This window comes from Hetaerina americana, unplaced genomic scaffold (assembly GCF_022747635.1).
Source record: "Hetaerina americana unplaced genomic scaffold, ioHetAmer1.1.p SCAF_9, whole genome shotgun sequence".
Classification (NCBI taxonomy): Eukaryota; Metazoa; Arthropoda; class Insecta; order Odonata; family Calopterygidae; genus Hetaerina; species Hetaerina americana.
In genome coordinates this window covers 70,198,528-70,224,563 of record NW_027287538.1, presented here as the reverse complement: position 1 = coordinate 70,224,563, position 26,036 = coordinate 70,198,528, and the positions used below count along the sequence as shown (strand labels likewise).

At 38.7% G+C, this 26,036-nt stretch overlaps 1 protein-coding gene across 2 annotated transcripts in view; it reads right to left on the bottom strand.

Moving 5' to 3' along the window:
- LOC139698949 (protein doublesex-like) overlaps window positions 1-26,036 on the bottom strand; it is a 339,040-nt gene that overhangs the window by 151,651 nt on the left and 161,353 nt on the right. Inside the window, exon 2 of one of the 2 annotated variants that reach the window (XM_071597923.1) lies at window positions 774-893. The exons of the other annotated variant lie outside the window; for it this stretch is intronic. Within the exon in view, the coding sequence (XP_071454024.1) occupies window positions 774-893 (120 nt within the window). The remainder of the gene's footprint in view (window positions 1-773; window positions 894-26,036) is intronic. 2 annotated transcript variants of the gene reach the window in all.

Sequence of the window (26,036 nt, the reverse complement as noted above, 5' to 3'; positions counted from 1 at the left end):
CAGGCAACATTGCACGTGTTTGGATAACTTAAGAAGTCGTTTTTAAACTTGACGAAACCCAATTCAGCACACCAAATTTAAAGATCAACATGAACCATGCTACGTTATGGTCAAATGAGAACGGACACGTATCCTTCGCATACCGTCAACTCCAACATAATTTGCGTTTATCTCTGAATATTTCGACGTCTGGGTGCAGGGCCTCGCGTTTTTAAGATCTCAAATTCAACGTGAATGGACTTAAAGGAGACTTTTTAAAAAGTGTATTACCACTGCCATTTAATTAGATTTTGAAAGCAATTTCAATTAATGGATACTGTGGAACAAGTTTAAATACAAGCCGTAATAATTTCACGGAACAGATGTAGGACCAATTCTTTTCTAATGATATTTGTGAATCATGTTTTTCAGCGATTACAGCAGTAATTACGGAATATTTTCATGTCAAACTATCTCAATATAATAAATTAAAGGGCAGCAGTGAGACTACTAGAGGGGTTTAAATATTCAGGTGTTCGATCGCATTTGTTTTATTTGCTTTGAAAGTAGAAAAGAATATAATTGGAATACGCTCTCATACAAAATATATATCATTCCTGAAAGTATTTCACAGGGAGGTAAATAACTATGATGATACAAATTTAGCCTGGAACATTAATACATCCACGCATTAAAGAGTTTTATAAATTGTGAAAATTTATTGAGTTTCAACACTGGATCGATTGACCTCATATTGTGTTTGGAAAATCGACTTCACCTAAAGCAATTCTTACCGTTATTCATTTTCATCGGCCAGTTATGCATTTCGTTCGGAAGACAGGAAAATTGACCTTGGTAAGATCTCGTATGGTCATTTTCGGAAGTTTGATGTTCACCTAAATTTTTCCATCCGCCTGCAACAAATGTGGGATGAAAAAAATGCATTAGTCATCTCCGAAACGAGTGTAAAATAATCCTGATTACCGATCAATAATTATACTCTTTCACGAATCGATTAAGAGGGCAATAATAGCATTTTTCAAGGGCAAAAGTATCCTTTCGATAGTTAGAGATGTAAACCGCACTAAACACTATCAATGCAATGATTTGCTCTGTGCATTCATTGTGATACTTTTAGTTTCATAAAAAAGATAACAGAAAATTACTAAATGAGTTAATAATTAGTAATAATTACAATATAAATTAATAAATTAAAATAAAAACTCCTATAGCCGTAATAAGTTAGCAGCACTCGTCCCGCAAGGAAAACAAAATTTGTTGTGATGGTTTGTGGGGAAAGAAACTCCACGACATTGGCCAACCACAACCTCTCAACCAGGACACCCTTCTGCAGTAGTAGGCGGGAATGCTACTTCCTCACTAGTGACCAACTACAGACCCAAACATTCAAACCTAATTGGAATTATTGACAGAGTTCAAGGGACTCAGTTAAGGATACCTGGGCTTATGAACAGATTTACACTATCCGTGACTGTTTACGGGAATAAATCCGCGCCAGGGGCAAACACAGAGCTGAAACACTCACAAGTACTTAGGGAAGCAATCACTCACACATTTAATAAGGGCCGCACCACTGACAAAATATTACTCAAATTGAGCAAAAAACGGAAAGACGAGAGTGCGCGTCGGATACGCGTATTGCGGCTCCTCAGCGAACTGAAGGAAAAAAGACTTGCAACAAAAGGTTAAAAGCATTGATGTTTAACGCGATAGTACCCAGAACCAGTCACTGGCACGCATATACGCCCAATTCAACTCCAAGGCTATGGAATTTCCTGGGTAGTAACTGGAAACCCACACAATCGCAGACTTCGGATCATTGCGCTTAGCTCGAACTGAGCTCTACTCCCAGCACCCATCAAAAGCTACTTCAGGGTCATTGCTTTAATATATTTAAATGCGTCTATGCCTTCCGTATTAATTAGAGTAAGTTTATTCTACAATTTCATTTCACCGACGATCGTTACCTCTCACACGCTTTACATAATCATGAGTGATACATTTTCCATGCACTGAAAATATTATTTAAAAACCTTCTGCTCGGGTATTTTCAGTTTCAGGGCACGCTTTCAGTTTTTCGTGATCCACCCGGACGAAGCCGTGTTATTAGTATGCAAAATTCCCGTACAGTACCACTGAGAACTAAAATATGTGTAAGTGACCACACACTGACGCTACTTCGATAATTACCTGTATAGTTCCCACGCAAAATATTATCAGGGTTTATCAGGTCAGGTCATTATCAGGGTTCCTGTTTAAAATTTGAGGCGAGCATTTCGTAAATGTTTGAGTTAATTTCATGCTGTAATAAATAAAGCGGCTACAAGAGATAAACCGACTGACTAAGGAAATAATAAGGAGATTTTGAACATAAAGTAATGCCTACAGTACAGCGAAATGCTACAGATCGGCAGCTTAAAAGGAGAATTATTCAGGAGCCTTAAATACAAATCGAAATTCCAACACGAAATTGAACGTACCTTCGACGGAAACTGGAGATCTACATACATGGGAAAGTGAAGGAAGCTCTAGGGAAATAAAAAAAAAAATAAATACCTTAGATGAAAACTTGAACTTCGAGAAAGACGTGTAGTTCAGCAACGGGAACTAACTAAAAAGGCAAGAGCTAATTGAGGCTGACGTAGCACCAGCACTCTCTTTGGATGTAAAGACACTTCCATTTGGAACTACAACATGTGAGATCCATAGTGCAACTGACCATAGGCATCATCGAAGATGAATCTGTCTTCGGAAAAGTTTTAGTGGAAATTTCCTCACCCGTTGCTCTTTTTTTGGGCATTTTGCTCCATTTCTTGGTTGATGCTTCGTCTCCTATGCATGAGCATGCAAAATGTCCATTTGCTTCTTCCTCTCTTCCCACTGATCTTCCCTTCTATAGCAAACCGCGGGAAGTCGCTTCGCATGACATGCAATTTATCCAGTTTGCCTTCCTCATTCTCCTTATACACTTTAACATAACATTTTCCACTCAATCTTCCCATTATGGCCACGATCACATCGTAAAACCCTCTGAGTACTGTTTTATTTTATTCTAATAGTCCCTTGTTCCATTTCCCTACAAGTAAATGCTCCACATGTCTTCACCATCTAAAACTTAACAATTTGAGGTATGATTTGGACGATCTTAATTATTCATTATGCATTACGTGTACTCCTAATGGTTTTCGGCGCATTATTTACTTCAGTTTGGGAACGGCTATGAATACTTTCTACCCGCATCCATGTTGCCTAACATTCCAATTCTCTGTTTTTCTCGACCGCACTTACGTAAACCCTAGTCTTTAGCATCCCTCTAACGATTAATGTAATACCCTACCCACTTCTTTGTCTCCTTCGGACTTCATCTACATTCTCGTACTTTCTCTCTTCATCCAACATATTTAATAAGATATTATTGGTCTTCCTTCCTGCGCAACTTATTTTCATAATTTTGCTTGACGTATAGCTCAAAAGCCTTTATAATCTGCAATTATCCTCATGCTTCAAAGGTCGGGCTGCGATTCTACACAGTGCTACGCTCCAGATAACCCCCTTAATTGATCTTTTCATACGTTTTTACTAGTTTACCAATCGTTTCAATTCCCTCCCTCTTGCATGGCAAAAGTTCTTTATCCCAATATAGCACCTTCCTTCCCATTAAATATTTTGCAAATCTTCTGCTCAGGTTTTAGACTATATGCCTGGTCGTCTACAGCTCACTTACATTTCCCTACGCTTCCTTTCTGGTCCCATCTAACTTTACTTTTTTGCCATAGTTTATCGCATTAGATAATATGTTTTAGGCACTTTAAATAATGTACCCATCCTTTATACCTATCATAGTGGATATTTAATTGATCCTATTTCTTTAAAATGCCACCTCCGCTTTATCGATATACTCCTCATCCTTTACTTCTCTCACTCATACTAAGTTACTTACACAATTTTATTGGACATGGTAGGATGCGTTACACAACTATTTGGCATATTCATCCGCATGATTGGAAACGTGCATCATTCCCGTCCTCCTCCCGAAGTCCCGAACTCCTCAAAAGAGGAATGTTGGAGAAGTTGGAGGTAGAGAAAAGTTGGAAAGGTTCAAATGACTCAAACTCATTCCGCTTCTCCTAATATCTATCTCTATCTCCCAAACATTTCCACTCCCGACTCTACCTTTCTTCCTTAGCTTTGCTGTGAAAACATGAAAACTATTGCAACTTTGAATGAGAATAAGCTACGATGCAAATGAAGCAAGGGTTGCTGTCATGGCAATGAAAGAAATCAGGGCGTGTGAGACTCTTAGAATGAGTGAGAGGTAGAGGGAGACATTGGAAAAAACATTGGGACACCATAAACGCACATACAACTTATGGAAAAACTGAAGAAGTAAATAATGTAGGGAAAACAGAACTAAGTCCTCGCAATAGGGACTGTGGAAAACTTACCTTTAATAGATAAAACACCTTGAACGAGTGATAAGTATGTAATGGGTAGATATTTCTAAATAGCTTAAGGTAATAGCCATGACACAATAAACTTACGAAAACGATGCAGCTATCTTGCTGCTTCAAAAATAATAGTACTGGAAACAGTAGTAACAAGGATTTATCATGTCGATCGCTCTCTACCCGTAGAGACTTTCGTTGACATAAATATATAGCATTGGCTAGAATCATCGTGAAGAATTTCAGCAACAAAGTGCTGAACCATGATTTAGTGACGCTTCAAATAATTTTAATATTAATATATTTAGAAATTCATTGAGAAATATTGGCCCTTTTCATATTTTTCAATCGGCCAGAACGATTTATTTGATACTGAAATTGCGAAAACCATATCTTTCCACAAAGTCACACCAGTGGCGATTAATTTATATAACGTATGAGGAAAGCGGCTGAACGTGTTTGGAACGCTCTATGACTGTGGCCGTGGAGAGGGAGGACAAGGTGTCATACGAGGAGGAGGCGCTCGGAATTGGGGAGAGGGGAAGCCGCAGGGAAATATTCCAAGGAGGTAAAAGGAAACGAATGAATAAGGAAGAGAGATTTATTGTACGGGTGAAGGCTGAGGTGGAAGAGAGTACGCTGGGTTGACTACCGTAGCATGAGGGAGATAATCATGCATTTTCATGAGGAAAGTTAACGTTGGAGAAATAGTCACGTTAATAGGAACTTATTTTTTACGCGGGAATTGCATACATCACGGGTTTTCGCGAGCAAAATATAGGTGTAAATAAAACAAAAAAGGGGCAAAAGTTTTTTTTTGTATTCCTTATTCAAGCTTCATCTAATAAATATGTTGTTTTCTATGGCCGTCTCATTGAAGACTTAGAACACTTTGCTGAGCAGAAAATATTTTTTTAGACAGGAAATGATAGAAAAACACAAAAAAAACATAAATACGACTTACAGTAGATCCTAATTCTTATTGACTGAATTTCATCTGTTGGTTATACTGATGGGAGTATCTGACCAAAATTAAACTTATTGGGAGTGGTTGCGAGATACATCCACCATCACTGTCCAGTCTTCGTTCGCTGTTGTGGTCTTTTTAACCTTTCCCGGTTTAGATCTACGGACCTGTTCTTCTTCAGCGACGTTACATTGGCCGTCCCTAAATTCCGATCCCTTCCGGTTCTTAGCCTTATACTGTTTTTGGACACGTTTGTCTTCTTACCAAGGCGTTATTCAAATGAGTCCTTGTACCTCTATACTTCTCTTATCAAAGGTTTTTCATTCAATTCCTTTCGAATGGTTTCATTCTTATCTGCTCTCGTTTGGCATTAATTTTTTCTGAGAAAATTCATTTCAGCTATTATGAGTTTTTATTCCTTTGTCTCCGTTGACGTACAAGATGCACTCCTACGACCACTATGGGATTAAGTATCAAAAATAAAAATGGAACGCACGGTACGTAGTTACACAACAGGAGGAGTAATACTTAGCCAAGTGATGTTCGATATTTTACGGCAGGTAACTCGAAACAGGTGACTCGTCAGCCAAAGATAGCAGGTACTCATTCCCCTGCGTTATTCGGGAAGCAGTTAACATTCGACAGGTTGCTTACCAGGCGGGTACTGTTTACACGATGTTATTGGGGAGACGGGAAAAACTATAATCGAGCCAGTTTCAGGTACAGTTTCTGAAAACGAAGGAGGATGAAAAAATCATTCGCGATGACGCGGCCATAGCTATATAAACTAAGTGACAAAGAGACCATAGCTGTTTCATTGGTGTTGAAGGCATGACGATTTGCTGGAGAAATATAACGCGAAGTGACCGTAGGTTGAAATAAGCAAAAATGAAATGAGGATGATACAGTGCGGGACATACGGGAGTACAGTTCCTCAGTGCGGGACCTTCTGGCACCGACTACCATCTGTCGTGGTAGGAATCTGTCAGACCCTCCCCCCCCCCACGAGTCAGGGTCAGTGGCGAATGAGATTACCAATGTCTAATTCACAGATGGGCTTGCTACGGCGCAACCTGACAGGGTGCTTTTAACCACACAAAGACGGTAGCCTGGAACAGACGAGTGAATAGACCGCGAGTATGCAGCCTCCAGGTTACCAACGGGGGATTTTCTTCGCCCCGCGTAAATGGGGTTGTAGTGAAGCTCGTCCACCAGTGCCCCTGTGAGTGGTGCAGTCGGAGAGACAGCTGAGTGAAGAGGGAACTTCGGCGAGGTGACGAGAAGTCTTTGCCGGAAAGGAAAGCGAGGGAGTTGGGGGGGAGGGGATGATGAATTTGCATTTTTTCTAGACTCGTTCATTTTTGCAACCCGAAGAGGGACGGGACTTTTATGGTCCCTTTTGGCACGAGCTACCAAGCGACATGAGCTCTACCGTCAAATGATATCGGACCTATTTAAAAAAGGGTTGGAATGAGGAGACATGAAGGGAGGAGAGTTGTGCGGGGGGTGGGGTAGGGGGGGGGTCGGCTGGAGTAGTGGAGTGTGTGGCTTGCGGTACGACCCCTTCCTTTCCAGCTCCGAAATTCAAGACGCTCCCGAGGAACTTTATTGAAAGGAGGTACACCTTGAGGCGATTTGACGTTCGACGGATGAGTGGTTGCACGACCCGAACACCTTTCCTTCACCGCTACGCTCAGCTCACACTAAGGAAGGTCCTCGGGAATCACGCGGGCATTGGTGCCCATCGAAGGACCACAGAATTCAATACCTACAGCTAGAGGCCAACCAACGAACGGTGGATACCGAGCCAACGTAGGCACTTAATTGGCTAACACGTAAATAAATCCCAGAGATTCCACTTTCTAACCACACCTGAAGAAGATACTCTGCGTGATCGTACTTTCTACAAAGATGCAAGACGCCACATGGGTCTCTCTCTGCATTCCATTATTTTATTATTTATTCGGACACTTATGGCATTTCTTACGCATTGTCAGAAGTGTGAAATTCACTTTTCTCTTCACGCTTATGCATTTTTTTATGTGTACATAATAAAGCGTTTCCACTCAAATACTGCGGACAAGATAGAGATTGAATTATTTGAAATGATCCCACACATACATGACTGATCATTCCAAACGAGGATTAAATATCCCTGCTACGAGATTGCGCAAGTATCTTTTTAACGTTTCCACATTAGACCGATTTCCTCCCACCGATATCGAGCTCAAAGTAGTCAGCCGAGTTAGAATTGAAAACGTTTTTTTTCTATTTCTTACGAAAGACACTCTATTCTGGTGGAGGTTAGTTGGGGTAACTCTATCGTGGTTTGAATACTGGATTAGGACTCGAAGCAAACATTTTCTCATTACGTCCCTAACTCCTGGGGCATGTAGTCTTCCCACAAAAACCGGCTACTCATCTGAATTTTTCTATTAAGTCTTTCCTTATCGGATGCAGTTTAAAAAAGGAGCACTTAATTTAATGATACTAATGTAGGCATAACTTCACGCTTGTGCATTTATTTTGTCCCGTTGAGAGCACGAGGAATGCCTTTTCAGTCGAAACGCGGGTGTTAACCGAAATACCTACGTTCCACAAGTTTTCCAACATACTTTTTATCTCGCTCTAGAAAGGCAATCAGCACCAAGAGGTCCAGGTCATATCCAACGGAGCAATTTTTAATGATTTTTACTCCATTTCTTTTAGCGCTCCACCGATTCTCACGCATGTCAACCCCAGGCAGGCCTTCACCAATGACAACGAACGAGTGACCTATGGTGAGAGCAAAGCCATAAGATGAGACTCACTCAAACATTCGAGACCGTAAACCTACAGGGCCGCCCAACGAGTGTGAATTTAAATAGATGTGCTGGAATCATAGCTCCTGTTCACAGCGAAGTTCGGTCGCACCGATTCAAAGAAGAAACGGAAGAAAGGGAATTACGCTCCGGGGGAGGGGTGTCCATGGGAGAGCAAAGGTGCCGTCGGATTTTACGACGGCAACGGAGTGAAGGTAGACCTTTTATGAGTTTCGGACCACCACCGGAGTCCCCTTTCAACTAGGCCGAGTCGTGCGGGTCGCAAGAAGTTCCTCTGTTCCCCTTAAATTCTTCTCAGAGCGCCGAAATCTTATGGTGGACTTCTCAATAGGACTTGAAACCTTGACTTGATTCACGAATTGAATTGAGAAATCGCTTTAAGAAAAAGTTAGTTCATTGATTCAAACTAAAATGCAATAAATCTATCCGGTCGCATCAATGGACAAAGGGGCCTCGTACGCATTCCTAGGATAATTGGAACAGTGCATGTTCTGCACTGTTCTAATCATTTACAACTGTTCATTGCGAATCTTTAGCTTAATATGTAGTGAGCGAAACGGGGTCCATTTTTGCCAACCAACTCCTTAAGAACGCCTTAAAACGCAAAACATATCGGCTGACATGTTTCTCATTAATAAAACAATTAATTTAGCTGAGGCTTGAAGGAACATTGCAAAACTGACACGATAGAAGATACACCGTAATAAGTTTTCATTCGTCCTTTCAATCGAAAGAATTGCACGTCCCATTGCTACAACGTCATCAAATAAGGAAGCGGGGCATTTTATTTACTTTTTAGCCTCAAAAATAGTAAAAGATCGAAAAAATCATTATTAGGGCGATGCAAACCTTTAGAGTTTTCAAAACAAGAAAAGAAAACACAAGTTGTTGCAGTTCGGGATGGCTGTATTGAGTGAAAGAGATGCATTAGAAGGGACGTATGACTAATATGCTAATATTACATTATGTTTAATCACTCAATCATGCTAAGTAAGAATTTTTAATTTATTAATGCAACTTAGTCTTACACATTACTTGGCTAACAAAATTAATCGCTACCTTGAAATACTTCTCATTCGACGCGACTTTTTAGTTAGATGACGCTAGATTGATCTGAATCTTAAAATGCTCATGAAATGTCCCTTAATGAACGAAAGATAAAATCTCTAAGAAATGTCACCGAAAAAATTCAAATTCCGAAAAATTGGTTAACTCTGACTATTAAATTGCTTAAATTGACGGATAACGGACGAGTTTGATCTTTAAAGAACCAATGATAATTAATTTTTAAGATGAAAACATCACTCCATGATAAAAATCAATGAAAGTATACTAAATTTCAATTATACATGCTGTTAAAATCAAAATGTTAATTTTAATGACGAACAAGCTTATTCCTTGTTGATATCTGCCGTATCTACCCATTAGATTTGCAAAATTTCAAATGAAGTAAACTACTGTCAAACTATCCGTACTTTTACTACTGCATGTAAACGTGTAACCTTTTCAGTTAAGATTTGGATTTTCAATACCGTATATTTTATTTACCGATTACATATTTTACGAGTTAATTTAATGTTTATCCCTATACCATTACGCATAGAGACAATGCATAGGATATTATGAATGCGTACAATGTATCTTGGAATGTGAATACGCCATTGCGCGTCTCTCGTATCTTAGCTTCCATGTCTGCCTGTCGTGCTAATCATTTTTCTTGCCAATCCCAACCTTTTAGCGCATGTGGGCAGCACGCCCTATTGCCAAATAAGTCATTGTTTTCCTCTTGTACTCCTTTGTGCGAGATTGTAGTGCTATATCTATAATGGTCATTACTCTTACTTAATCCGTCTATTTTTTCATACGTTATTCCGGTCAATTTTTTTACATTAGCACTACTTATATAATGACAAAATATTGGGTACACTTGCTACAATAAATTTTAATGCTATCATCACTGCATTCCTAACACCCCAAGGCTCAATTTATCTTCATGACCAATCACAATGGACCTAATAATTCTTAAAGACCAAAATAATTACAATTTCCACCGCTCGTAAAGGATATTTACACGACCAAGTTCAGACCCATCACATCATTTTCAGTTAAATAAATCACTTAATCTACATCCTCCCAAATAATTTCTTTTCAACTGGTAGAAATTGCAAATATTTCAGTTATTAGTAGAATGGATCCCTTTGGCCAAGATATTATTTTATGTATGCCTTGATTTTTCCATTTTTCATGAAATAATTTTATTTTAACGGATGGGACAAGATGTTCATGATTCTAATTAAATGCTATTAATATTATGTTTACTTTTATCTTTTCCAATGAATCTAGTATTATTCCCTTTCAAAATTTTACCTTCATTTTCTTTATCACTGCCAAATTTATTCAATGTCATAGTCCCGATGTATTTATATATTAATCAATAACTTCAATGAAATTCAATCATTGCTTACTTGGTCCCATTGTACTCTGAAGTATTCGTTTTCAATAAATATTTTTCCCGGGCCACATACGTTATGCCCCTTGGTTTTCTCAGCACAGTTACATTGGAGATCGTCTTGATCTCACAAGAACACCACCTAGCCATGGGAAAATTCAATCAATACAACTTCTACTCAAAATACATCCATCTAGCGAGGGCTCTCTGCCCCTCCTCCCCGGGTGACTTAGCTACTCATTCTGAAATTCTGGATTATGCTTTGAATTGAATATGAACTATTTGAAAGTCAAAATTTAAATGAAAATTCAAGGTAATTGTTAAAGGTTTCAGTAGTTGATCACTGTTACATTTCAGATCGCTGGAAAGAGCTGTAATTTGAATTTGCCTCGTCAACGCCTATCCATCCTGTACCGACAAGCATTTAATATTATTTTATTAACTTCCATGTTAGGGATTAACATAAAATTAATTACCTCTTTGTTGGAATCAGATATTTGATCAAGACAAACGTAAGCACTCCTTTACGATTGAGAACCAAGTGTTTCCTCATTTTGAAAACAGAGCAGCCGTTAGAGTGAATTTTCGTGAGGAAGGAATGATAAAAATTCAAAAGAAGGGTCAGTAAATGTCAGCAGGCAGTCAGGAAAAGGGAATGCTTGCAAAGATAATGGAATTACGTTTTGTCGGAGAAAAGCTTAATTATAAGTAACACCTGGTTCACAGAGTACAATAGATGTCGGTACAGGTGGAAAATGACGGGAGAGCAGCGGCGTCATAAATTCGCACAGTTCCCCGGAAGCGAATGCGGATTGGGTTCTTCAATTGTTATTCATGAATGTTTGAAAGCAACTAAAGTGTTAAGTAAAATTCAAAAGGATAAAAATGGAAGAAGTACATGAAGGTAGAATGCAAAAGCTCAAACTAGGACGAGATACCGTTTTGGGATAACAAAAATGCTAATGATAAAATTATGAGTTAAGAAAAGATCATGAATGTAATAAAGGCTGGAATATCTAAAAATAATAATAATAACGCATTAGGAAAAAATATGAATAGAGAATAGGAAAAGGATTAGGAAGCTTTGGATGATAGGTGAGATAATATCATTTTAATTTAATAGATAAATGGGACAAGGATATGAAAAAGCGTGGACACGGATTAAAGAGGGTAAAATAAAAAGAGTGAGCCCAAAAACTAACCTAATGGATATGAAAGGGTTCGTGAGTTTACAGAGGCAGAGAGATAAGGGTATGAGGGTACCACGTACAGGAAGGAATTCTGAGGAATTTAAAAAGGAAAATCTGCTTACACTACTGAGAGAATAGAGCGGAAATTTAACAGCGGAACCGAAACAGGCTCAAATTAGGTGGCATGGAAGAACTCTACTGTTAATACTAGGCAGCATCAACTTCATTTAAATGCAACGTGGATTGCTTCCGATTTCGTAGAATTGACTCGGGAAATGTAGGTGAATTAGACCTAATCTATGATTTCCCTGAGAAGACAGATTACATGGGGTTTTGGGGAAACCGCACTGAATTTATGCAAATTATTCGAAGCAGTTACGATGGGCGAGTTCTTAAAAAGGACAAAAATTTTGATTACAATTCCGAAATAAAGAAAAATGCGAAGGCCATTTGGCATATGATAAAGGTAGAACGAGAATCATGAACAGCGATTTGAAGAATCAGGAAAGCGACTATTTTGGGGACAATCAGGTTGAATTTAGGAAAAGTAGAATGGCCATATTGACAACATAGACTTATATTAGACTAATTTACACAGAAAAATAACATAGACTATTTCAAGAAAGCCTTTTACATGTTATTTAGATAGATTTAATGAAAAATTTCAGATTTATGGGTAGAATTAAAATCACGTCCAAATAGGTTTCAGACAAGTGAAGGCTATTGGAAACGTCAAACAATGGATTTACGAGAATTCTGCCAAGAATCATGTCCTGAAGTTATTCTCGCGATTCAAAAAAAAACAAATTATCGTAAACGTGATTCAGTACATGCCACGGAAAAAACAGACTAGATTGCCCTGAAATTCTTCTGCCATTTGAATGGCTGGCGTGGTAAATTTAGGAAGAGCCTGGCGGTAAATTGTACGGAATGACCATATGTATTCGTATCGAAATTATTACACGATCCAGTCGCAATCACACAACCGCCCCAGTTCGAAGAAGTCTCACGATGGACAGCTTACATGCATATTTGAGAAAGGCAGAGCCGGTGTACATGTATGAACATATAAAGACGGTTCCGCGGTTTATCAACGTATCAGTCAGCCCGATAAAATTGGGTATAAAGATTCCAGCACGGTGAGATTTAAACACTCTCTTCCCTTACGCGCAATCCTCGTTCACAACAAAACCAAGCACCCTAAAGTACCCTACAGGAATGTTAATCGAAAAACCTAAATATGCATTGAAATTCCTACAGCCTACACATCTGCACAGTCGTCTATTTTACACCCCTCGCCACACACCCCAGCGGCGGCTTTCAGTGTCTCACGTAGATAACAACAGTTTGAATACGTCCAAAGGAGTGCTTGCGTTAAAACGGACATGAATACTCGTATGCTCCATAAACGCATTTACGGTTACTGACCCTATTTGTCCGGCGACAAGCTCTCTGGCTGGCTGGAAAGTTTCGAAGCCTCCTTCGGTAAAGGATTCTATCCCGCCATGCGGTGGTTCTCGTGGATTGAAAGAGCTTGGCGGCACAACTGCACCATTACCATAATCATCATCATTAGTATTTCAATCCCAGGATTGGTTTGATGGAACCCTCCATTCTACTCTCTTTTATGCCGATTCCCTCAATCCTTGATGCCTACTCTGTTTTACGTCCTTCTTAATTCGTCCTGTGCACATGTCTCTGGGTCTTCTTCGTAGAATCTTCCCTTCTATTTTTCTTTCTATTATATTCCTAATCAATCCATTGTGCCACAATGTGTGTCCAATCCATATATTTCTTCTTTGTCGTACGATTCTCCACATGGCCCTATTCTCTTCTGCTCTTCTATACACTTCCTCGTTCCTTGCTTTGCCTGCCCATTTAATCTTCAGCATTCTCCTCCAGCACCATGTTTCAGAGACTTCTAGTCTTCGCTGGTCAACTTATCCAATGTCCCAAGTCTCGAAACCATAGAGCGCCATGCTCCGCACCAAAGTCTTGACGAATTGCTTCCTTGTTTCCTGTCTTAGATTCTTTAAACATAGTAATGGCCTCTTCTTCATGAATGCGTTCTTTGCATGATGCTGGTCGAACTTCTTCCATCACATGTTACGCAGTTGCCCAGGTAGACGAAGGATTCCACTTGCTCTAGTTTCACCCCTCGCATTGTGATATCTGCATTCAGCTTCTCTCTTCCACACAAAAGGGTTTTAGTTTTCTTCTTGTTGATATTCACATTATATTCCCCTAGTACTTGGTTCATAGCACTTAGAGTTGCTTGCAGGTCCTCTCGCATTTCCGCCACTACTGCGATGTCATCTGCAAACCGGAGCATGTTGATTTCCTCTCCATTTACCTTGACTCCGTTGATACCCAATTCTAGTGTTTCTTTTATTGCCTCTTTCAGGTATGCGCTAAATTATGCTGGCCAGAGGTTGCATCCTTGTCTTACTCCTTTGTTTATTTTGGCTCCTATTTTTCTTCCATTTTTCGTTTGTATTGTTGTAATATGATTCTTGTAGAGGTTATGGATAATTCTTCTCTTTGTTACCACAAAATCTAAGAAACAGGGCTTCTATCACCATATATTTCGTTCGAATCAACACTGAATGGCGTGAAATATCCTTCGATGGGAGCAGAACCCACAAAATAATATGCTTGTGCTTTGTGAGTATTACCCTCGTAAATGCCGTAACGGTAAGGAGAACAGGAAAAGGACGTCGTGAGGAAACTTCTTCGGCACGAGCATACTTGAGCATGAGTAAACCATATTAGGTTTATGATTACTAAAATCATGTAATACCAGGTGTACAAGTAAAAAATGCGGATTTCAGACAACAGCTGGTGCACCAATGTGGTTTGTGGTATAAAGACTTGACACTTACTTCATTTTGTTGTGCCATCATCAAGTGTTAGACCCCCACTAGTGATAAATTAACAAAAAAAGTGTTAGCATTGTGTTGTCCTGCTGTGTTAAATGTGTCGAAATTTTTACCAAACAAATAGCATTCGCCGACAGCATTAATTTTTTGTACTTGAAGAAAACTGCTGCTGAGTCATACCGATTACTTCGAGAAGATTATGATGAACATTCTCCATCTCAAGATACGTACGAATGATGGTTTCGGCGCTTCAAAAGTGGTGAATTCGATGTTGCAGACAAGGAATACGGAAAACTGCCAAAAAGATGTGAAAAAGTGGCTCGATTAGTGGTTTTCGGTAAAAAGGAAAGATTTTTACTGGCGTGGTATCCACAAAGTGCTCGATAAATAAGGAAAATTCCGAACTAGCAATGGAACATACTCTTACTAATAAAGCTCTTTTCATCATTTTTCCAAATTTTAATTTTTTTTTAAATCCGCATTTCTTACTTGTACACCTGGTACATCAAAAGCAACGAATAAGGGTTTGGTAATAATTATAACAAAAACGGAATTTGATTCCATTCTAACGATTTAGAAACTTTCTTCTAGAAACAAAATGCACTATGAATGGCACCACAACATACTTCGTGAATCAATTAATGACGGCCATAGTTAAGCAGGAGATAACGTAGGAACAATGCAGCAATTTTTGAGCGTAAAAATCATTCCACTTGGCCGGGATCCAGACCCAGATCTCTCGATGCCCGGATGGGATACTGCATTAAAAACCGGCCGAATTTCTTACCCAAATGAAATATTATTTTCGCAATTAATGGGCTGATGAAACGCTGTAGAAGCGTGACTTACATCAGACGAAAAATTATGCCCGAAAAAATACACAGAATACTGCTACTGCGCTTGCTTTTATTTGAAATTATTAATGAGTGCACATATGCCTGAAAATCGTTATTTTAAGAATGTCAATATAATAATAAATCTGCAAAAGATCTATTGCTTAAGAAGCTCTATTTCATGCCAATACATTATTCACATTCACAAGTATTTACCGTAATTTCTCGTATTATACCGTCCGCATTTCACGAGGGGCGATTTAGAAAATCATTCCAAAATACTTTTCAAAAGGAAGAGTGTACGTAGCTAGAATAATCAAGATGGGCAGTGGTGAGTAAAGGATCAGAGCAGGTAGCTGAAGCTAATCTATTGCAATTTCTAGCTAAGGTAAACAGTTCTTTATGACTATGTTGAGCCCCCGGCTCTAATCTTACCTGGGGTATTTTGGGCTTTCATCAATATTGATTAATTAATGTCATCAAGTTAGGACTTACTTATGAAAAAGCTAAAAGGCACAAATAATAGTTGCATTGACATAGATATAATTTAAATGTACGTTTCAAATTTATATGTCCAATTATTTTTGTAACTGTCACGAAATCTCTGCCAGGAAGGAGATTTTAAATTGCAATCAGTGTGGAGCGCTATAAAGAATGACTGAAAGAGACATGGCGAAAGTGAATCAAACAAATCTAAGGTATTTTCTATTCTTAGGAATAAAACAAATATAAACATTTAGCAGATTGGGCTGTTAACTCCTTTTTACGAAATACATTTATGAAAATGAGTTTGTGGAGGCACTCATATAATTATGCTTGCGAAAGGAGTATCATTAGAATGATAAAGGACAAATATTTAAACTGTTTGTAAATGAAATATTGTTACGATCGATTGCATAAACCGTGACGTCGAATGTATCAGAACCATCGGCACGGAGGAAAGAGGATGTGTGGAGCGCGTAGAGATTTGGATGAGGAAAAATGAAGGTGGCCAGAAAGAAAGGAAAAGAAAATGTGTGAAGTGTTACTGATTAAGTGAAGCAGTCTCCGAGGGAGATTCCAGGGCATCAAAAAATTGGATGACGGAAAAATGAGAGATGGAATATTGAAGGAAGCTATCGAGGGAGACTACTCATGAGGAAGTAGAGGGGAAGATGAAGGCTATTTTGCAAGCTAGGAAGAGGGGTGAAAAAATAAAAAATATTTTCAAACGCATCCAAATAGGAAGCATACGGAGCTGTGGCGAGAAATATTAACTGAGAAAAACGCGTTTACATTGTGCAGAGGTGCTTTGGAAGCCAAGGCCGTTGTGAAAGAGTTTTCGCACACGATTCAAAGATCTCTGATTGGTAGAATGCTTATTATAATAATATTTCTTTTACGACAGTTTTCTCAGACCTTAAAAACTGTCATTTCGTTCTGATGATCCAGTCCTCAATGAAGGCTTGCCTGGAGTCTGCTTTCTTTGCCTTTACACCCGAGATATTCATTACTCGTTAACCGCTGTATCTGACTTATTCCCTCCGTGTAAGAATCAACTCCTAATAAAATAAATCCTGCATAAAACATATATAATATTGCGTCGTTTGAATTTTGCTAAAACTGGCTGCCTCCATAATCGCTTAACATTTGGAGAGGAGGACCTTAAGAGGGAGAGACGTCACGCAACGCATAAAACTCAGGGGCGAGAGGGGGAAACGCAGTGCTCGCTGGAATTTGAGGAGAGTTATAGGAGACGTGGCCGTAAAAACCGGGGCTGGGGGGGAGAGAGAGTGGAGGGGGGGTCGCGCGAGGAGAATGCCGGCTCCGTGACTCAATGAGGAGGCATCAAGAGGGGGTTCCGGCGGGGAGAAGGAGGGGGGCGTGGGCCCTCCCTCCCTGGCGACGCGGCCGGCGTCGACGGCGGCGCGACTCAGGAGTGGAAGCCGTTAAAAGAGGATCATCACGCAGAGAGTCTAGGGTGGGGCCGAGCCGAGGAACCGGCTCCGCTTTTTAAGTACCCGCGTCAAAATGACCGGAACGCCGTCACAATGAGCGCCGGGAAAGAAAATCGAGCGGCAAAGATGACGAATAAATAAAATACGGGACTCGAAGCCACGAGGGTTGAGTGGGGTCAATCGTAAAAACGCTCGCTGGCGTGAAAATTCGTCATGTGCGTGGATGCGAGGAAAATGTCAAAAGAGGTTGAAGCTTTGAGTTCCGGAATTCGAAGGACCCGTTCGGGGGAACGATCGGGTGAACAGCGTAGGTTCGGGATTGGCTCGTGTTCAAGGGTCACTCCGACTCGAGGGCCGATGGTTTGCCGAAAACTCAAGCGGGAGTCCATGGCATCTCTATGAAACGCGATCAGATTTTGTTAAAAGTCATCTATTCAATTAAATTATCAACTGTGGAGTGAAAAGATTAAGTAAATGCGGGAGTAACATATATATAATATATATCATCAGGAATAACATTATATTTAATATATTCTTAAATTCTATTTGCAAATTACGAAATCCAACCCCTCCCTGATATGTGCACGTACAGATTTAATTGAGCAATTCAGTTATCGGCTACTTCCAAAAGAGAATGAAAACCATGTCTGCGTATTCATGATACATATTTTTCCTGAATTTTCCACAGTAGGTATGGGTCGGGTGGTTGAAGTTCTCTGTTCACAATCGAGTCTCCAATCCGCCAACACATGCATGTCTTCACCTTCCTTATTTTTGCACGTGCTATCTATCACTCCATAAACCAGACGTCTGAGGTATTTCTTTTGTAATTCATCCCGTTATTTTTTACTTCGACGGCTGCCTCCATCAGGACATTGCTCGTCAAAATATGCCCGATAAGGTTACTCTGCACCTTTTCGAAATTTTAGTGACATATTTCCTCTACCAATCTTCATAGAGATTCTTCAATAGGTAATCAATCATTCCTTCATTTTTCTTGCAATGCTATGACTCTCTGAATACCAAAATTATCTTTCACCTCTACCTTTCACCCTGCAAGAACATTAGCTTCTTAGGGAGAGTGTTCCAATTTGGAGGATTATGTCTAGGGTAGTAAGCTAAACTTCCCCATTCCTGAATTAGTTTTTGTTGAGCGTGAGTTTTTCATCGCTGATGTTCCTGTGACTCAAAAACACTCTTTCATCTAGATTTTTATTTTCAGGTGATATATTTTCCTTCTAACCTTCCTATCGTAAGCCATTTTCTACATTTCATCATATATTTCTAACGTATCGTCTTTTGAAACTGTACACTGCAATAATTCACCAGCTCCTTCTACGCAACTAGTCTTCATATCCTCCCTTTTCATGTCATGCTACCTCATCGATAAAACGCAACTGCAAAATATTTCTCCGTGGATCCATAATCCTTTGCTTTATTTGATTATTGTAATTACCTTAGTTGTTCGATTAGTAGGATATAAGTAATGAACGTGTGCATTGCATTTTATTAATGGTTGCTCCTTTCTTAGTTCTCATTTCTTTGCTGCTTAATCGTTTGGATCACAACAATTACGTTTTCATTTAGATTCTCTATCGTTTGCCTCAATTTTACATTGCGGAGTGCTTTCTCTAAATTGGCGAATTCTATAGAAATTGTCGATCATTTTAATGCGTTTACTTGCATATAATCTATGATACAATACATATATAATACATATATGATATACAATTACATTACATTCACTAAAACGCGTATTTTTTAGATACTGATATATGGCCGTAGTGAAACTGTTATCCGTTTATTTTTTTATAACTCTTCATTGAAAGGCCAAAGAGTTTCTATGTATGATATCAATTCAAATAATGTATTAATACGTGCAAAATTATATGGATTGATCTCTTCATCTATTGGAAGGAAAACAGTGATATATATTTATATATATATATATATATATATATATATATATATATATATATAATATGTGTATATACATAGTGTTTATTAATAATATGTTTATATATACATGTGTATATATATATATATATATATATTTGGAAGGTTATATTTTTTTGTATAAATATATTATATATATATATATATATTTATATACATATAACTCAAAATTTCAACTAAATGGACTTTCGGACACGTTTTAAAATAAAATTATTCTTCCATTTTATTTCATTAAGAGATACTCTTGGAGGCGTTTCCGCACCAAAAGACACATTTTAAAACTATGTGAGATCAGGAAAAAAAGGCGGAAAAGTCGTAATCGTACATAAGAAATCACATCAAGGTCCTCGAAAAGGAGTAAAAGAATTGTAATAGCTCTGCTAAGGCTACCGCGAATCAGGAGCACGAGCTGATTTAAAGTCGCACGAGGAATAATATACACCTTCAACACAGCCATTAAAATTAATTCCCAGTGAATATTTGTGGCATTTTGCTTATTGCTTCCAGAAGGGTAGCGGCTGCTCCCGCTTTTGACACTCACGGTTCAAAGAGAAGATGCTGAGTAATAATAGTCGAAGAGGCATCTTCATACAATTTTCGAGGGCCGTTTTTCTATTTACATTTATTGTCAGGGAGGTCAGGCTCGTCCACAAAACGTGCGGTCATAAATTACGACGCAACTTAATTCTTTCCCAGCAGTGACGAAACAAGTCATACTAGAGCAAGGCATGCACTCATGTGGACATACCATGTACATTTCTCTGTAAATTAAATACGATTCTACGGCCAGCATAGTCCATACACACTCAGCAAAACAAGGCCCCGCCGAAAAACTGAAAAAAAATCACTCAAGTTTATAGAACACTTAAAAATTTTCTAATATCCTCATTATTTGAAACTTGAATGAGAAATAGTTAAACTGCAACGCAACTGAAAGGCTTAACGTAAACGGAGCCGATGTATTTAATTTATATATATTTGAACCTAAATCACTCTCCTTCAACCAGATTACCAAATTTTCTTAACTTCTGCGGTTAACCAAAATTCTAGTTCCATCAAATGCAAATGCTTGATACTAAGCAGGTAATTGAAAAGCAGTTCAGCCAAAAAAAGTGTAAGTGAACCCTCCTATTTAATGTTGCTTTGGAAAGGGAATCCTTTCCGTCTATGCGGAAAGGATTCCCTCCCCAAATCGCGAGATTTTTAACCACACGCCCGAGTGATTAAAAACCTCGCAATATCTCCGACTCTTCTCTCAATGTTAATGTCTTACGCTTAACCAGATTTACTATTTTCAACGGAACGTTAACTTTTTTTACTTCTCCAATAGAACCTCTAATTGTGACATCAAAAACGGAGGGTGCGTTCTCGGGACATTATAACATTTTGAATCACACGGAATAAGTTACACAAAATATTTATCGTGAAATCTTTTCTAAATTGAGGCCAATTCACGGATAGTACCATGTCACCGAAATCATAATTCTTCTCTTCAAAATAATATGATTTAATGATGAGGTTGGTGCTATGAAAATAAAATTTATCAACATGATCATGATGAGAATGTAACGCGGACCAGAATTTTTCATAAAGAGAGAAATTGCGAGGCGTTTCCAGCATACTTCAGTTCGGATTTCTGGTCATTGTTCGGCATGGGCATTTTCTCGGTATAAGGTCACTTTTGTAATTTGACACCGGGAAAGATTCGGCCACGAAACCTCTTGCTTAGCCCGCTTCCTTATCGCAGTGAAAAGCTTTGCCACGGAAGAATTGCATGAGACTTGTAACAAAACGCTTCGCAAAATCAAGGCAAGATGGGCACATAAAGGTATGGCTTCCACTGATTTCGGCCCAATTACCACGAATCATTACGCTGGCTAACCATCGTGCAAAAATTTCGGTTGCGTGTCTGTCCTCTCCCGATGCCCTGAAGGAAGAGGAGGATATTTGTGAAACCGAAGAGGAGAAGGAAGGTCCAAACGCGAGAACATTTTTATGAGCACCGCAAGAACAAAAACTGCTTGAAATCCGAAAAAAATAGAATTGCTCGTTGCAGGATCTCAGGTTCGTTGGAGGTTGTATGAGGGACAGGCCCGAAATAGAACCCCTGGATGCTGCGAAGAAGCGGCGAGGCCCACGAGGAAGTAGGGAGAGCAGTAAAGCGAGAGGCGACAGGGACGCGACTATAACTTAGAATTAATCGCGGCACTCAGGGAAAGAAACTTGGTTCACTCCGGCACTCAAAGTCGCTCAAAAGGCCTGAAGGAAATCCTACGGAAGAAACGGAATCTATGACGGAACGAGGGCAGCCACTCTTTTGAGAATAAAAGACTTAAAACTAAAACAGGAACTACTTTGGTCGTAATAAGTTTCAAACAGAATCTTGGTATAAAATTATAATAGACCAATGAACTGTACTTTCAATAAATAATTGAAAATGGCGATTTTTTTGAGGAACTGGGTCACGTGGGCGAGAAAAATATTCGAGTCAACCTACCAAGACAACCTAAAAGCGCATCTGTGCATAGCAGGAAAAATCCCGAGACCTCAATCTCAGAACCTCTTGTCCACAGTGCCACAAACGATGGTACGTGAACCACGGTTGAGGTCAGATCGCAAACACACAATCCTTTGCAAGGATACTTAACTACGAGTCTCTGACGCCAATGTCTTAAAAATTATTTTGGATAACCTTTCTTAAAAAGGCCATTGTACCAACCTCGGGGGATTTAATGACAAACAAGAATATAGTTCTGAAGGCAGAAGGATCTGTTGAAGACTTGTTTTAAGTCAAATAGTCGCCAAGTAATATCACAGGATTGTAACTGCAATTTTAGCATTGGGAATATTGTAACTATTTCTCAATTAGCGGTCTATTTGATTAATTTCAAATGAAACTCCTTAGATACGGAGCATTTATACTAAAAATATTACTCTATTACAAAACACGTTCTTTAAATTTAATATATTCATTGTACATTAAACAAACTATTTTTGAGTCAAAGACATTCAAACGGCCTTAATAGAAAGAAATTGTGTCGATGGTGCGGAAATATAGAGAAAAACTTTGGCTCAAATAATTAATTCTACGGCACAAAATGGTATTTGACTTCATTTATTAAAGTATATAAGCGTGGAAATGTTAAGGGTAGGTTGCGTTTTTAACAGAAAATTGTCATCATGTAATAAATTTGCTCTTCTTCTTATTTATCTACTCTTCTAATCTATTCCTAGTTCAGCTTTACAAAAAATGTTCTTGGAATGCACATCATACATTTCGTGTAACAAACCGTTTCTCCTTCTCGCAAACCGCACTTTCAGTCAGCCATGTCTACTCCTTTCAACGCCATGCGTTTCTTATGTACAATGACCGGTAAACGTGAGCCTTCACTCACCGGGACGGTTTATACTCGCCCATTCGGGCCGTCAATGAACATTTCGGGTTTTAAAAACCATTTTCAAACAACTGGATGATTAACAATAAATGCTCTCACTACGATGAAATTGTGACGGAATCATGGTTCAAATCATTAATGCCAGCAAACTATCTGGTTTGGTGAATTGGTAAAAATTTCCATTAGCACCTCACTAAAAATACCACGTATTTATTTTCATGGTAAAGTGCGGAACATTCTTGAGCAGTACTCGAGGAGAGGAGGGAAATTCTGAACTATTTCGGGATTAATCCCTTTTCCCCAGAAATCTCGACCCCAAGCCACCGATTCCGGATCGGTATTCAAAGCACTTAACTTCCCTGTTCTACGCCCCCGCTACTCGCCTGTCTCCGAAACAACGAAATTGGCGCTCATTTCAAGGCCGTCATTGTGCTAAGATAATGGCAAACGGCGTACTAATGGTACCGTGCTTAGTTAATGCCAAATATTTGTAACCGTAAGTTTAGCGCTGCAAGTTACACACTGATATCTTCGCCGGACAAAATTAAGTTTAAGAAATCCTAAGTACTCATTAAACTAGAAATTGCTCGACTGCATTCGACTTGCAAAAAATGTAATTCGCTTCTAAGAGGAAATATTATATTAAATCTTAAATTTACATTTAAGCCATGGAAATAATTTTCATCATTTGGAAAAAAATGCCTTTTAAAAATTAAAACTTTGAACAGGTAGTCTCAATTATTTGAAAAAACACAGCTATTTACTTTAGGATTATATCAGAAGGCAATGCAAATCTTGCGGGAGATAGAAATATCATGATTGAAGAACATTGTTAAGAAACTTTTTATTCTTCCCTTCAAATTATGGTTTTCAAGACGAATGCTCAAGAAGTTCTCGATTACGTCGATAAATTGATATATTGATGTATATATCGAAAAGCGCAGGGGTAAAATGGGAATAGGAAGAAATATCCAAAAGAAGAGAGTCGGGTAAACTTCAAGGTCGTCGTAAAATTCTGCAAGTATATCTACGAAGCTTGGAGGCTTGTCAGAATTAGAAATCTCATTTCTTTTTCCCAGCTATAGATTAACACTGTCCAACGTTAACCCCCGCTGAGATTTCACACCAAGGGCGAATTAAGAGTCGTGGTGATGTACGAAGGTTCTAAAAAAAACGTAAAGAATCCTATTGGAGAAAAGCCATTTGCGAATTTACGAGGAAGGAGCTTACGCAGCCATAAAAAGTGAGTTCCGAAGTGTCCTCAACTCCCTAGTGTGTGCAACAACTTTGCAACTGGGAATCGGAATTCATCCCCGCCTCTTCCCGACCGATACCTTTCCAGATGCCGTCAATTCCCTCGAAGCCTCCCGAATTAAAATAGTTCGTCCCCGACCAAGCGAGGAAGAATCTCACTTCGCTGACCAACCTAATCTTGGGGTCTGAGAGCGGTGTCCTTCGTTGGGCTATGGGCGTGGAAATCCAACCCTCCCATCGGGCCAGCAATTTATCCTGGACCACACAATCGATTCCTTCCCCCATTTCTCTACCTTTCCCCTGGCAAGGGTACTCGAAAACATTTCTCAATGAAGAATCCCCTAGCATCCAACTTTCCTTCAAAAGTACCCGCATAATCATCATCCCACACCCCACAATCACGAAGATAAACTTGTTGTACATTGGTTTAATCGACGTAAAAATATCTCCGACGAGCAAATATGTCTTCAACATAACCGCAGTATAATTTGATTACCGATGGCTCGTTCAAACTTCTTATGTTAAATCTCTAATTTTGCGAACTTTCATCCAGATTTGATCTTGGCAAAGTATTCGATAGTGGTATGGAAAGAACTTTTCAACTTTCCAAAGGACGTTATCGAAAGAAGACGACGGAAATCAATTTCTATGCATAAAAAATATCAAGCCGTGACTCCTACATTGATGGTTCAGCTATTTTTAAGGCATGGTTCAGATGATACGATGAAGGAAGAATGGGTGATTAAATCTCTCGAATGGATACAACATTTCTTATATATTATCCGCATGGGGTAATCAGCCAGAACGTCTTGTGCTTGAAAAAACTGAAGATCCCTGAATCAATGGGAAATTCTTAATCTGGCTTGATCACTCTGTGGCTGAATTTAAGATTTAGCTCTATATCGTCCGATAACTTTTCATTTTTTTTCACAATTTATGAATGTCTTCAGCGAACTACTTAATACACATGGACAAATGTAATGACACTTTTACTCTTAAGCATGCCATGCATCGTAAGTGTAAACACATGCCAGCATGACTTTACGTCATCTTTTTTCCTTGAGTCAACACCGCCATGTAAAAAATAAGCTGTCTACAGCAACGATGTAGGTAACAGAAAACTTAGAACCCATACAAAAATATGGTACTGCCTTAGGCGTTATCAGGTGGAGGTTTTTCATACTAGGCGTAAATTAAGGAGCACTGACGTGATGACGTTGCCTTACGACGTAACCATGGCCGCGAAAACTAAAATTCTAGCGGAATCTGCCTAACTAGTCATTCCTCATTTACGTCCAATTAAATAATTAATTAGGTGCTTAAAATTGCTTCCATTTAAATCTAAATTAATATAATTCAAATAATGCCACATTTTCAGGTGAAAAAATATCTTTTCAATTATTTGAGATTGAGAAAAGGATAGATGCAATTTAAGTGCTAAGGAAACCTAATTATGGCATTTAGAGTGAATTAAGTGCTAAGGAAACCTAATTATGGTATTTAGAGTGAATATTGAAAACCCTCAATGCATAAGGTAATTCAAAATTAAGGGTAAAATGAATGAAAATATGCTTCATTCAGTTCCGAAAGGCATTACGTAAAATGAAAAAAAATACAAAACGGAGAGCAGATTGATTTGTTTATAATTAAGAAATTTCTACGACAAATAAATACATCTAAAATTTCAAAAAAAGAAATATTACTATGAGATCTTAAAAAAGCAAAACGCTGGAAAAAAATTCTATGTGCTACGATCTCTCATATAATAATTCCTATCCTTGTAATTTGTTTATTTTCATTGAGTGTCGTCATCGTATTGGAATGATTTACGAATAAATAAATAAATTTAGAATACACTTTTACATTTTAGACCACATAATTAACGAAAACTACAGAAAAAGTCTTACTC